This window comes from Diachasmimorpha longicaudata, chromosome 12, assembly GCF_034640455.1.
Source record: "Diachasmimorpha longicaudata isolate KC_UGA_2023 chromosome 12, iyDiaLong2, whole genome shotgun sequence".
In the NCBI taxonomy this organism is placed as follows: Eukaryota; Metazoa; Arthropoda; class Insecta; order Hymenoptera; family Braconidae; genus Diachasmimorpha; species Diachasmimorpha longicaudata.
Window position 1 is genome coordinate 5987996 of NC_087236.1, and position 13206 is coordinate 6001201.

The 13206-nt window shown below is 39.9% G+C and overlaps 2 protein-coding genes across 7 annotated transcripts in view; one reads left to right on the forward strand and one right to left on the reverse strand.

Moving 5' to 3' along the window:
- Positions 1–10557, forward strand: part of LOC135167805 (protein Fe65 homolog) — a 94599-nt gene extending 84042 nt beyond the window's left edge. For 4 of the 6 annotated variants that reach the window (XM_064131365.1, XM_064131367.1, XM_064131371.1 and 1 more), the window contains 9 exons: positions 1734–1871; positions 3137–3357; positions 3554–3672; positions 4023–4334; positions 4416–4543; positions 4806–5056; positions 5141–5343; positions 5487–5834; positions 6340–10557. In XM_064131365.1, coding sequence (XP_063987435.1) covers positions 1734–1871; positions 3137–3357; positions 3554–3672; positions 4023–4334; positions 4416–4543; positions 4806–5056; positions 5141–5343; positions 5487–5813 — 1699 coding nt within the window. In that variant the 3' untranslated portion in view covers positions 5814–5834; positions 6340–10557. The remainder of the gene's footprint in view (positions 1–1733; positions 1872–3136; positions 3358–3553; positions 3673–4022; positions 4335–4415; positions 4544–4805; positions 5057–5140; positions 5344–5486; positions 5835–6339) is intronic. The other 2 variants (XM_064131366.1, XM_064131369.1) reach the window with 2 other exon arrangements.
- Positions 10558–10573: 16 nt separating this feature from the next.
- On the reverse strand, positions 10574–12397 carry LOC135168053 (protein takeout-like). Its single transcript, XM_064131898.1, has 5 exons — positions 12193–12397; positions 11757–11849; positions 11529–11679; positions 11129–11262; positions 10574–10941 (listed from the first exon to the last, which is right to left on the reverse strand). Exons 1-5 carry the CDS (start codon positions 12251–12253, stop codon positions 10637–10639), a joined length of 744 nt encoding a protein of 247 aa, XP_063987968.1. The 5' UTR covers positions 12254–12397; the 3' UTR covers positions 10574–10636.
- Between the last annotated feature and the right edge of the window lie 809 nt (positions 12398–13206).

The following is a 13206-nucleotide window of genomic DNA, read 5'->3' on the forward strand; positions in this document are numbered from 1 at the left end:
ATTGCGAGGAGGGCAGACAATCGACTCGCTCGACCCCTGGTATTTCGATAGCGAAAACTTTGAAAGCCTCTACCACCTCTCCAGAAGTGGCAAAGCGTTGGAGAAAGGCTGGGAGGGAGGGTGGTGTGTGGGTGGAATGAAATGGGGGTGAATTGGGGCCCGTTTTACCTCGGGACTGACGTGGGGTTGCACGAGTGGGAAACGAGGAAATGGAGAGAATAGCAACGGCCTCGGGGCTAGGGGGGGTTGTACAGAGCAGTCGAAGGGAGAGGGATGGATGAGGTTTACTGGGGGGTTGGTGGGGGTGTTGCGCCGGTGCCGTGCGTATTGATCGAACGCGCGTCGTTCCGACGCCAACGACGCTGGGGATGGTATACTGACGTTCGTGTGTACTGTGGGGGTTACGGAATCGAATGGTTGTGTGTGAGAGAGAGAGAGGGGGTGGGGGCGGGAGGGGGATGAACTTCTTGTTTGCTAATGGGATCTATTAAAAATACCGAATGTAACGGGAAAATTTCATTTGTGGACACTGCACTTATCTTCATTTATTAGCGTGATGAGGGTTTTAATTACCTCGGTATTGACACCCGTATTTTTTAATTGAAAAATTATGGGGTTGCGTTTCAACTAAATGAAGTTGATTTTTATTTAAGGTTCAGCAATAAAGAATAAATAATTTTGCAGAGATTATTCCGAAGAAAAATTCTTTCAGCGACGAATCAAGAGATTTTTTGGAGATTTTCGAAAGAACTTTTTTTTTTAATCGTAAATCTTTGGAGTTTTGATTGCTTCAACCCTTAGACTAGTTAACTCTCCAGTTTTCGACCCTCGATGGTCTGAATTATCATTTAGTAATTTTTTTTTGCGAATTTTTCAGCAAAAAAAATTAAATTCGTAGCTGGGGTCACTTGAAATATCTTTAGCTCGTTCTTTCCCGCTCTCCACTTGAAAAAATCCTCCAAAATATTTTCCGAGAGGTGTGAAAGCCGGAAAATGCAAGGAGATGCACATGCGGTTTCCCAAGAGCCTCCTCGAGAGTCCATTATGGTGAAAACGTAAATGGCAATCGACTACAGGGAAATAAATGAATTTGGGTGAAAGGGCACGAGAGTAGTGCAGCGTGTATGTGGTTTTCTGTCTGTTTACTCTTTACAGTTGAACAGACTCAAGGCAGAGTATCTCCATTAGGGAGTATCCAGTGCAACGAAATACCGCTCAGGGGCTTACCGTTGAACTTGTAGTTCGCTCACCTCCGGTTGCGAAAATAAAATTAAAACGAGAGAGTTGTACTCGGTGGATCTTTCGTTTAATCCTTTTGATGTTTAGAACATGGTTAGCGAGTGTGTTGTAAGTGCTCGCCGGTTCTCTTTCGATAGTTAATTAGAACGGTAAATCGATGTTTATCTCTCCACAAAAACCTCACAATATTTTACCGAACGGAAATCAAAACCTCCAATAATTCTGCAGTCAATTGATTTTTTTTTGCAGTGATGGATTTTGGAATTTTTTTTGTTAGGAATTCCAGGCGGATAAAATTCCTCAAATTGCGAATTAACTCCGTAATTTTTACTAAAATTCCCCTGTGTATGAAGGAAGTCAAAAAAAAAATAAATTATCCCTCCAGAGCCACCATCTGACGCACAACTTCTCCTGATCCAAAAATATCCAAAAAATCGTTTTTCAAAATGAAAAAAAAATTCCCACCAATAGTAATCCGAAAATACGTGATTTAGGTATGGCAGCGAGGGGGCGGAGATAGCGGAGTCGGCGCTGGTTGACGACAGTCTCAATGGGAATCCTACACCGTCATCGGCACTGCCCAAGCCATCCGCGACCCTCGATGCCGCTAGTTCAGACCACAACGTCAGAAAGTACGTACTTGTAACAGTCGTACTAATCACCACTGAGTCATCCCCCACCTCCCTATCCCAGTATCTAGGGGCGGATGGGGTAAAATGGAACGCGGGGTAAAGTGAAATTCGCAAGATTTTGATTCCCCAAAAACTGCTAATTTTCATGTGACTATTTCACCCCTTATATTTTTCCTCCCACGGGGAGTCCACCCCTCGGACCATTACCTATCAATAAATAATCATAAAACAACCCTTGCAAAATATTCGCCTCAAGTATTCGTTAAAAATACTCTCTCACCAGTGAAAATCTGGAAATTTTACTGTTTTCAGGGATTTTCCTCCCAATTATTTATTCAACGCACCACAAACCGTTCCATTTTACCCCACCCTCCCCGAGTTGTGATTCTGCTTGTGTCGAGGCTTGAAAAAAGAACTATTAGCGCTTGATAAACCGCCCATTGACCCAGAGTATTTGTCCCGTCTGATTCGTAGCCACGAGACAGTCCTCCTCCTGTATTGAAATTCACGTGCCGCTCATTCCTCGCACCCCTTTTCCCACCCCTATTCGTCTGCATTTTATAGGCGATTCCGATGGACCGCGAGCCATGGTGGCAATAAAAGCTTACGATCGTTTCCCAAGCCGGTGTGGAAAATTCACTTGGTCATTTCCACTGGATAGAATGACGATAATTCCCCATTGGAAACAAGGAAAATGTGTCGTTAGCCTATCGTACAACTCCACCAATCGTTATTCAATGATGCCGATCGTTTGATTATGAGCCGAAGTGGGAACTATGGTTTTATTGAAGGTACATTTGTACCTCAGTGTGACCTAGGTGGTGAGGAGAATTTTAATGGGTCGCGTAACATCTGGGTAAATTGAAACGATTTTTCTTTATGACATCAATTCATCTAATGAGGATGACTGGGTCGTTATTTTTCGGTGGAGTATTTTATTGCTGATGCTGCTGACTGGCTTTGTCTGTAATGCTGATTTGTAGTGAAATTTCATCATGATTTTACAGTTGAATTAATTAATTAAAACATTAAGCTTTTGCTGATTGAGCTGCGATCACTGTACTTGTCCTTAATTAAATTATCCAATTATTTGATTAATTGAATTTACTGTGACTTGAAGCAGGACGTCAGGAGGTGCCTTTGTGACAACAAAAAAAATTATAAACTTCAGATTTTTCTTCGAGTCCGAGATTATTACGGAAATATCATTTTTTTCGATCACAAATTGATAATTACTCATTACATCGTTTCGTTTGTGATTAAAGTTACTGCGAGAAAGCTGATAACGAGCCAACAGACATGGGTGGTGTACCCCACGTGGAGGAGGCCCTGAACAGTGACATCTACGCGATTCCCGTGAAGAGGCGTCAGCCGAAGGAGCCGAAAAATGTCAGTCCATCGCAGAACACAACCGACAAAATCATCGACGGCCGGGACTCCGAGACGAAGGACGAGAATCTTCCAGCCGGATGGGAGAAACATGAGGGTAAGTAACTACCTCGTCTTCAAAAGTTTCTGGTAACCAACAAATGGCCCACGTCCGGTGACAATGGTCTCGGGATGCCGTCGGTGTTTCCGCATCGAGACATCACCCGGATCTTCCGAATAATTTATCGGCCAAACCACCCTCGCAGCAGTGCAACAGGTGACTGACACGCGCTTTCCTTTCTTTCGTTTTACAGACAAGGACGGCCCCTACTACTGGCACATTAAGAGTGGGACCATTCAGAGGGAACCGCCCGAAGTACCGCTCAACTCGAAGATCGAGAATCGAAAGAGTTTTGTCAAAGATCAAGACAGTGTGAGTAGTCTACGAGGACTGGGGATTTGGCCATGAGATTTAGAGCTTTTTCGTGTAGAAAAATATTGATTTTTTGAGTATATTTGGGACGTGCTTGAAAGGAGCTTCCAAAGATGCCCCTGAAGAGCTTTTTGGTGACCTCAAAAGGTTTTTAGGAGACGAATTCTTCGCGATCGATTGGGTGATCGAAAAATTGTCTGAAAGCTCCTCTGAAAATCTCTTTGGATTATCAAAAAGCTCTCCCCGACTTCCTCGATATTCGAACACTAGAAATAAAATTTGAACAGAAGTGTTTTCATCCGGAAGCATAAAAAATTGTTGAATCAACGAATTTAATTTTCTCAATTCAGATCAGCAATTTTCACTCGCTCGGTAGCATGGTAAACACAGTAACAAGAAGTAACACAAGTTCAGCCCTAGATCAGGAAGTGGAGAGCAAGCGGAAAGAGGAACTGGCATTGAAGAGAAGGAGTTACCCAGCTAGGGCTGACTCCGAAGGCCGCGACAAACCGATTAGGTTTGCGGTGAGATCCCTCGGATGGACGGAAATTGCTGAGGAGGATTTGACACCGGAGAGGAGTAGCAAGGCTGTTAACAAGTGTATCGTTGATCTGTCACTGGGGAGAAACGATCTCCTGGACGTTGTGGGACGTTGGGGAGATGTAAGAACATTTTGAATTCTGCTTAGGTCAGATGGGAATCGATGCCTTCAATGAATTAACATTTTTCATCGTTTCCTCCAGGGAAAGGATCTGTTCATGGATCTTGATGAGGGAGCACTCAAGCTGATTGATCCTGAGAATCTTACGGTACTTAATACTCAACCTATTCATACTTTGAGGGTCTGGGGAGTTGGAAGAGATCACGGACGGTAAGTCAAAAGGGAAATAATTACAGACTTAATTTTTCCAAAAAAATCTACGTGTTCACATGAAAAAATAAAAGCATTTCAGACCTACAAATACACAATTTGAAAATTTAACTCATTAAAAAAAAATGCCATGCCTTTTATTATGTTTTTGCCATCTCTGCGAATGGATTCAATAGCGAAAGGTAAATGGGAAAAAATGAAATGAAAATACCGGTGAATTGATGTTTCAAATTGCTTTCCTCACATTGAAATTCAATTTCAGGGACTTTGCCTACGTAGCGAGAGATAGATCGACTCGAAAATTCATGTGTCACGTATTCAGATGCGACATTCCAGCCCGAACAATCGCCAACACCTTGCGCGACATCTGCAAGAAGATCATGATCGAACGTTCACTCCATCAGAACCTGGCTAAACCAGTGGACATCAATGGAAGAACGAGTCTCGCAACGAGACCGACAAATTTACCTACCGAACATCGCCGGTTTCACAGAAACGATCAGCCTCTTGTCAGTAAGTCCAATAGCTTATCGATTACTAATCGATTGTCTCGAAGTTTTTTTTAGGAATTCATTACTATTTATTTTTATTCCCCAGCGCAATCATTCCCCACCCCAATGGAGGAGCCGAAGAAGGTCCTCCGTGCCCAGTACCTCGGTTCAATGCAAGTGACGGCGGCCTCAGGTATGGAGGTTCTCAACGACGCGATAGACCATACGGTCACAAATACCCCCATCAATCAGTGGCGAAACGTCAACGTTGCGGTTGCACCCAGCATGATCTCTATACTGACACCAAACGTGAGTTGCACACATTAACTAATTCCATCAAGTCACGCACATGGCATTTCCCCAGGTGCCATAAATCCACTGTGATTGCCCCCTGGACATTAATTTCGGAAATTACCTGAAAACATTTACCCAATTGTTCATTAATTTTTTAGGATGACAAACTGATAACTGAGTGCCGCGTTCGCTATCTGTCGTTCCTTGGTATTGGAAGAAACGTTAAACAATGTGCATTCATAATGCATACAGCACAGGATCTATTCATAGCACATATATTTAATTGTGAGCCGAGTAGTGGAGCACTTTGTAAAACTATTGAAGCCGCCTGCAAGCTGAGGTATCAGAAGTGTCTCGATGCCCATCCACAGGGCTTCAGAAATTCCAGTAGTCTCAGTACACCGAGTGGACGGGGAATTGGTGCAACGTTGAAATCACTTGTGGGATCACTCACAGGGAGGAGAAATAAACAGGGTGAATCCTGAGACGAGGCTCTCTCGCTGCAGGTAATTGGTTGATAATTCATTTTTCCCGGTAGTTTCATTCAAAATTGCATCAGGATTGAACGGATATTTCATGGAGAATTGCAATCGGACAATTCCGTTGACAGATTAAATGACCAATTGACCTCGATTGCAAATCTGTCGAAAATTGGAGGGGGTATTTTTTGAGATTTTTCGTTTGACGGTTCTGGCAGTCGAAATTATCTCGTCTGTTCCAATTTCTGGTGTGAGATCATTCAGAAATTTTTCTAATTAAATTTTTATGAATGCGAGGGGTTTTGCGGGGGCGTTGTAACTTATTTAGTCGATATTAAATGGAAATATTAATTTTATAGTTCGGTTTTTGGCTAAAAACGCGAGAAAAACACGTCCTGAATTTTCTTGGGTAATTAATCATACGCGAATCCCTTCGTTAAAAGAATTTCGTTCACTTCCGAAGCTGAACTGACTGATTCTACTCTAATTCCCAAACTTACCTGGATCCATTGATAAAATAAATTGAATAAAGTCAATGGATTCAGGAGCTGTGGCCACTGCCTGCCGAGCGAGAGGTGATAAGACACAGGCATCTCCAATCCCCGTTGACACTTAAATACTTCGGGGGTTCCCCGCCGAGCGCCTCACTGAGGTCCCTGCTATCGCCCTCGTTGGACACGAGACGCATTCAGCTTGCCCGCTGGGAGTCCAATCCCTAGAGGACAACCAACCTCCCATTTACGCAGGTAGAGTGCAACAAAGATTATTAATCGTTATACAAGGATGAAGGTACCAGTGATAAAACTGTCGAGAGATTGGGTGACTCCGTTGATCCTCAGAAAAAAAATATGAGGAAAGTCCAGTTTAAAAAAAAATTATGAACCAGGCAAATTTAACCAGAAAATAAAAAAATACAGATCAACCGACAAAAATAAAACGTCACGCTTCAGGCGATAATTCGCATCGACGCTGCAAATAATAAAATAAATTAATGAAAAAAAAAAACAATGTGTAAACGCCACGATTCCAATCGGTGGGATCATGCTTATACGTATTGTCGATATGATGTTTCTATGTAATGTCTTCGAACTTTTCGTATGGCGCCCAATCAAGTGTTGCTTGTCCTCAAGAATTTAAAAAAAAAATGCGTCTCTTTCTCGACTCTGGTAATAAAAGAATTAGATAGTTAACGTTGCTAAATTTATCAGAGTGAATATGTTTTGCTAAAAATGAAAGATAAAGATGAATAATCCTGTATATAGTTCAATGATTGTAATGAATCTATAGGCGTTTTTGCGGGGCGTGAGAGGGGGGAGGAGAGGAAGAGGAGGAGGGAGGGAGGGAGGTGTCAGAGATGAGATGGGACGGATGATAATGTGGTTATTGCGCTGCGAGACTGTCGTACCGGGCATTTCGAGGAGCTATAGAGGAGCTTATCGTAATATAATATACGTATTCCCCAGTGTACAGACTCTATGAGAATGCTTTCATGCTGAGTGGAGAAAGAATGATACATCCGGACTCTTGACACATACACAGGTGGAAGATAATTTTTTAGAAGAGTCTGGGAATTTTATAGAGCAGAAAAAATTATTGAAGAACTGGGGGAATTTGATATTTGAATTTCTGGTGAGAGATGCCTCTGAGGTATGACTGAACAATACGATGGGAATTCAATAGAATTTTTTTATCAGTTCACTCAGTTGAATAGCAGATTATTTCTCGGAATCTTTGCAGAAGTTCCTCTGCATGAACTCTCGCAAGGTCTCAGGGATGTTCTTCGAGAATTCCGATGGAATTTTTTTGGGGAAAAATCCTGGAGTCTTTTAGGAAATTATTTCGAAAACATGTAACAATGCTGTGGTGACACATTCACGATATCGAACTCGTTCGATACAAATACCCTGCCACTTCACAATATCCCAAACATCTCACACGATTAAAATTTAATGTTGAATAAAAATCACATAAGTTGATAGGGGACTTATTTTTTATGCAGAAAAAAAAAGAAAAAAAAATATAGGTGAGCTTGCGTAAGAAGTGATATGACAAATATTAGAGCGACAGATTTTTGGGGTCGTAAAAAGTATTATTGATATTCAATTGAATAGCCCGAAGTCGATGAAAATCAGTGAGTATTTGAAAATTTTTGATGAAAAAAAAATATGTGTCTAAATTTTGGGATAATAGGATGTTTATATTGATTGATTATGCTCACGTGTGATTAATCCGAGCGAACAGATGAATGAGAGGTTCATCAATGTGGAAAAAAATACCTACGTAGATGATAAAAAAAAACGAGATACGAACAAGACATGGAACAAAGCTTTTATCCAGCTGATGAACGAACAAACCCCTGTCCCATTGTTCTTAATAACTCGAAATGTCTTGAAACTATTGAAAGTTAGAGTCCAGTGCTCTGTCACGCCTCTATAAAAGTAAAGATAAGGGAATAAATCAAGGTCAAGGGAAACGAGTAGTATGAATTGATAATAGTGAATGGGAATGAGGTTGATGTTGAGAGAGATGGGATCAAGATTGATGTCGAGACATCGAGTAGAAAAGATAATTAATAATAAAATTAAATAACAGGACGACAATTCAACCTTCACACGTCGGAGTGAATGATTAACTAATCATCAGTATCATCGTTGTAAATATGGAAACGCTGACCCTTTAATTGTGACTTGAAACAGTAGTTGTGCGAGAGAAGTGAATGAGATCGGTTGATATTTCCCTGAGACTTGCCCAGTGCATGAGTGAATGATATTATGTAATGGGATGGAATAAAGTGAATTTTCTCGTACCCAACGGGCACTCGCTCCTGTCCTCGAGCGAATTCCTTGAGGATTTTACGGGGTAGAAGTGGGTGAGAGGAAATCCACTCTATCGAAATTATAATATGCATAACAGAACGAGACGTCATCGCAACGTTTCGAGTATTTAGATGTAAAACACGAAATCACCACAGCAACAATAAATTTATAAATTCACATGCGCAGCAGATGACGGGACTCAAGAGAGAGATTTTTAAAATTTTAATTACGGGAAATTTACATTTGATTTTGTTTAGTTGGGATTCCTGTCTCAAATTCAATTATATATATTATATATATTTTTTTTCAAGGACAAAGTCCGTTGTAATTTAAAAAAAAACCGAACGTTAAAGTTATTTAGAGATTTTTAATTGGACATTTTCTTATTCGCGCAAATGCACGAAATATCTCAATGATGTACGTCATGTGCTCCAGACACTCACCACGAGAGAGTGAAATATATGTATTTAACGCCTTAATTTCGTTCCATTCATCAACGTACACAAGAGACAGGAAGGATTTTCATAAAAGAAAATTTTTCAAGAGAATGACAACCAGTGAATATTAATCCGAATCGTGTTCGAACAATAAACCACCTTAAACGAGCGAGGGGAGATCGACCGTTCGCTGGCGATGGATATTAATGTATTAATTAAGTAAATAATGAGCATTGCGCTGTGTATGTAAATCCGCTCCCTGTGTGTCTCTCTAGACATTTGATATTTAATTTTAAAATGTGAGGATTGGAGGGAAAATTTTCATGGATAACACGACGAAATATTTGTAGATATTTTTCCGTACGTGTTTATTGTTTAACTGAGGACTGAACATGGAGAAAAAAGTTCGTTAAAAATTATCCTAACATCGGCCCACATTTTAACGGCCGAAAGATCATCGTGGGGTGAAAATTGAATGAGTAATTACGGCTCGTTGACGTGACCGCTGGAACTAAAATTTTTCTCCCTATAAAAATTAATTTTAAAATACATTCAACATCACATTCAATTCATCACATAAATTTCCAGTGAATCGACTGGACAATTGGAATTTTCACATAATGAGAATAATTTTTCTCCATCTTTTTTCTCCCTGAACAAAACTGCACTAGCACGACATTCGAATGGAGATGTTATTAATGATGGATTAACTGAATGATATAAAAATACTCACGAGGCACACGACATTCGTGTAAATTCCCTCTCGATGATTACTAGATCGAGGGATCATTGAGACAAATAACCGAGGCCCGAGGACAACTCAAAGTCACGTAAAATGATGACTATTAGTAATGACATCTAATATAATTAACTGTGAATTTTAATAACCCTCTAAAGTTGTATGGTTACGAAAAAAAAAAATCATGACTTAATTAAATACACTACCAATAGAGTGGGGGAAGTGAGAAATCATTGTTCTGCACAAAAGGAGAAGACACGAGAAAGCTTCATCGATAATTAGGGTTTTAAATCGAAATAAAACCTCTGTGTTGTCCCCAATGAGAAAATTTTGAGTGAATCATGTCCAGTCATAAAAATTTTTCATCCTTCGCGCATTGTTATCGATAATTTTGATTTTTACATATGTAAGAGGACAATGAGATTCCCTGGACACTTCGACGTCATTTCATGAGACAAGAAGATGAGGCACAGTGATGAGCTTTTGAAAAAAAAAAATGAGTTACAAAATGAGATATATTGAATGAAAGACGAGAGAAAGAGTCGAGGAAAATTCACTTTGATATGCACCCGCCCACTGTACACGCCCATTCGTATGCGTAGTCGGTTCGAACCGATTATTATAACAGAAAACGTAAAAAAATGGATTAAAAACGTAAAAAAAAAATTACCAAGGATATTATAAAGCAAACCGAATGAAATAATGTAGCTACACCTGCCTCTTGTGAATAAATGCCTGTTTGTTTCTTTTCAAATGAATTTTTCGATGTAAATCTTTGTTGGGAAAGCAGGTTATTTATTTAATTTATTATATTTACATTGTGGGGAGTGTGGGGGTCTACGACGAGGGGAGAATTTTGTTAAAAGGCACTCGGGTGAATATCTCGTTAGCCATTTGGGCGAAAACGAGACCGAATGTCTCCTCGTAGGAGCCCTTGAGCTCTTTGAAGAGGAGATCTGCGTTCTCGTTCAAGAATGTGTTCATCTGATTGCTCAGAACTTCATCACCGTCGAAGAGATTGTCAAATTTCAGGAGAACCTTCTCCGGGTTGAATTTGACGGTGTACTTGGTTATTCTCATGTAAGTCTCACCGTCCTTTTCGAATTTCTCACCAGTGAATATATTTTGAGTCTTCAAGTTCACTGAAATTTTTTTTTATTTACCCAGATTTTTATTTTTGGTTTAAATGGAGAGCAGATGGTGAAGGAGAGATAAATTCGATAGTTGGAGAGACCATAGGGTGAGTATTTTATATATTTTTTGGTACGTAATAAAGAAAATTAGTATTTAATTACGGAAAAATAGTATTTTTTTTATTTTTGTACTTACGCATGGTAATGTTGGACCGGCCGTGACCTCGAATGGGCAGCACCAGAACTTTTCCATCCAGCTCGTAATCGGCGACAAAATCCACTTGTGGATTGAAGGACATTGATTTGAAGATGAGCTTCTCAAGATCTACCCTAAAATCAGAAACGCATTGACAACCCATTTTATTACGAAGGCAAATTTTATTTTATTGATCTCAAATTTTTCGTTATTCAAATTCCTCCCCACAATTGTTACAGGGAATTTATGTCAAGGGTAACAGACTCTTCTTGAAGACGACCTTGTGGGACTTTTCCTCTCCAGAAAATTCGAAGGTATAAAAATGATCTTTCGATTGGATTCGATTGCTATCGTAAAAGACAGTGGAAAGATTCGAAGGTTGTAACTGACAATTTCTTACTTATAATCTGAGATTTCGAGGCCCTTGGCGAGTCCATAAAGTTTTATATTTTTGTACTTCTGCTTGAGGTTAACGGCTCCTCCCCCTTCGCCGATGGACACTGAGTCGACTGACAGGGGGTCGATGGGCAGTACTTTCAGACTTTTCAACCCTGAAGTGTGAGACAAATTTTAATTAATTTCTTTTCTCGTATTTCTTGCATTTGGATTTTTTAAATAATTTTTTTACCGGATGCCAGCAAACCGATCGCCTGCTTGGCAGCTTCGGCAAAGCACTCCTCCAGTTTCGGCTCATTCTTCTTGCAAATTTTGAAACTCGAGGCTAAAAAAAACGTGAAATTTATTTTATACACTCCCTACGTGTCTTGCAGTATTTTAATTTGTAATAATTTTTATGAGAGTTTGTCATTGTTCGAAATAAACTGAATTCCGCGTCAGCAAAAAACCTGCGCTCGCTATCGTGACAACCTCAGGGGATCAATGACATTGGAAAATCGTCAATTGTCCACGAAATCCCAAAATGCTCAGCAAAAATAACAAAAATCCAACCACATTGTTCCCTGACTTCCCGGAAAAAATTTCATAATTTTTGTTAAACATTTCCCTGCGTTAGCCTTCGTCAATTAAAAATATTTTTCGTTGTTAATAAAATAAATTTCACTCACGTAATTCAGCACCGTACGTCATCACACAAAACAGGAGGAAAATTCCGGTGGCGAATTGCATTGTTGATTTAACGAGTCAATTAAATAGGAAATAATTCAATCCTTAATTATATCGAGGTAAAGTCGGTGCAGAATTGTAGGAATACGTGGAAATGTCTCAGACTGTCGTTGGGGGTTCGTGTGAAGACTGACTCGACAGAGTCAATCATGAACAGTATTTAAACGAATGCCCCTCCAGGTCGGCCGGAGGTGTCGTTCTTCCGGCTGATGGCAATGGGGACGACAAAAATTCGCAATGACACTCCGCCAATTAATTGTCAGTAATTTCAGTTGTATCTCCCACTCATTCAGATTTGTCAATCAAGATGTTAAATTAAACCCCCGTCTAATGACGAATTATGACCCTCAATGATAAATGCAGAGGTGACTCGAGACACCGGTAATTAAAGAGAGACAATTCGCGGAATTGTTCATGACAATAACTTTTTGTGAATACTAAATAAAATATTCAGGAGATGTAGTTCAACGATCACTCTTCACGGTTGGATTTTTTCCCCAGTGAACCTGGTCTTTTTTTAAAATCACGAATGAATAATTATTTCACAGAGAGAAATAACTAAAAAAAATGTGGTGCTGGTGAAAAAAAAGAAAATAAAATTTGCTGGACAGTTTCAAGTCTCTTAAACTCTCTGCCAAGTGAAAAATTAATTAAAATTTCATAATTAAATTATGAAGTCCTGGGTACTGAACGCAAGTGCTGGCTAATTTTATTCAAATGTCGTTCACCATCACCAGTGTCTGTATCCACCAGGAAATGAGTCCTACCATCTCGCTGTTTACTTTGATTTTACCAAAGAACTTTTTTCACCATTGACACGTCTATTTTTTCCCAGAATTCCTGTCCTCGACGGTATAACAAATAATATCTCAGTAATCATACTACGAGATGAAAGAAAACAATCCACTGTTGCATCAGAGGTTGTCCTTGCTATCACCACAGATTGTTTATGAATC

Excerpts from the sequence above, each read along its gene's own strand:
- LOC135168053 (XM_064131898.1), bottom strand. The coding sequence starts at position 12,253 with ATGCAATTCGCCACCGGAATTTTCCTCCTGTTTTGTGTGATGACGTAC. Across the intron at positions 11,263-11,528 it reads CTCGAAATCTCAGATTATAA|GGTAGATCTTGAGAAGCTCA; the intron begins GTAAGAAATTGT and ends TTCTGATTTTAG. Across the intron at positions 10,942-11,128 it reads CCGGTCCAACATTACCATGC|TGAACTTGAAGACTCAAAAT; the intron begins GTAAGTACAAAA and ends AAAAAATTTCAG.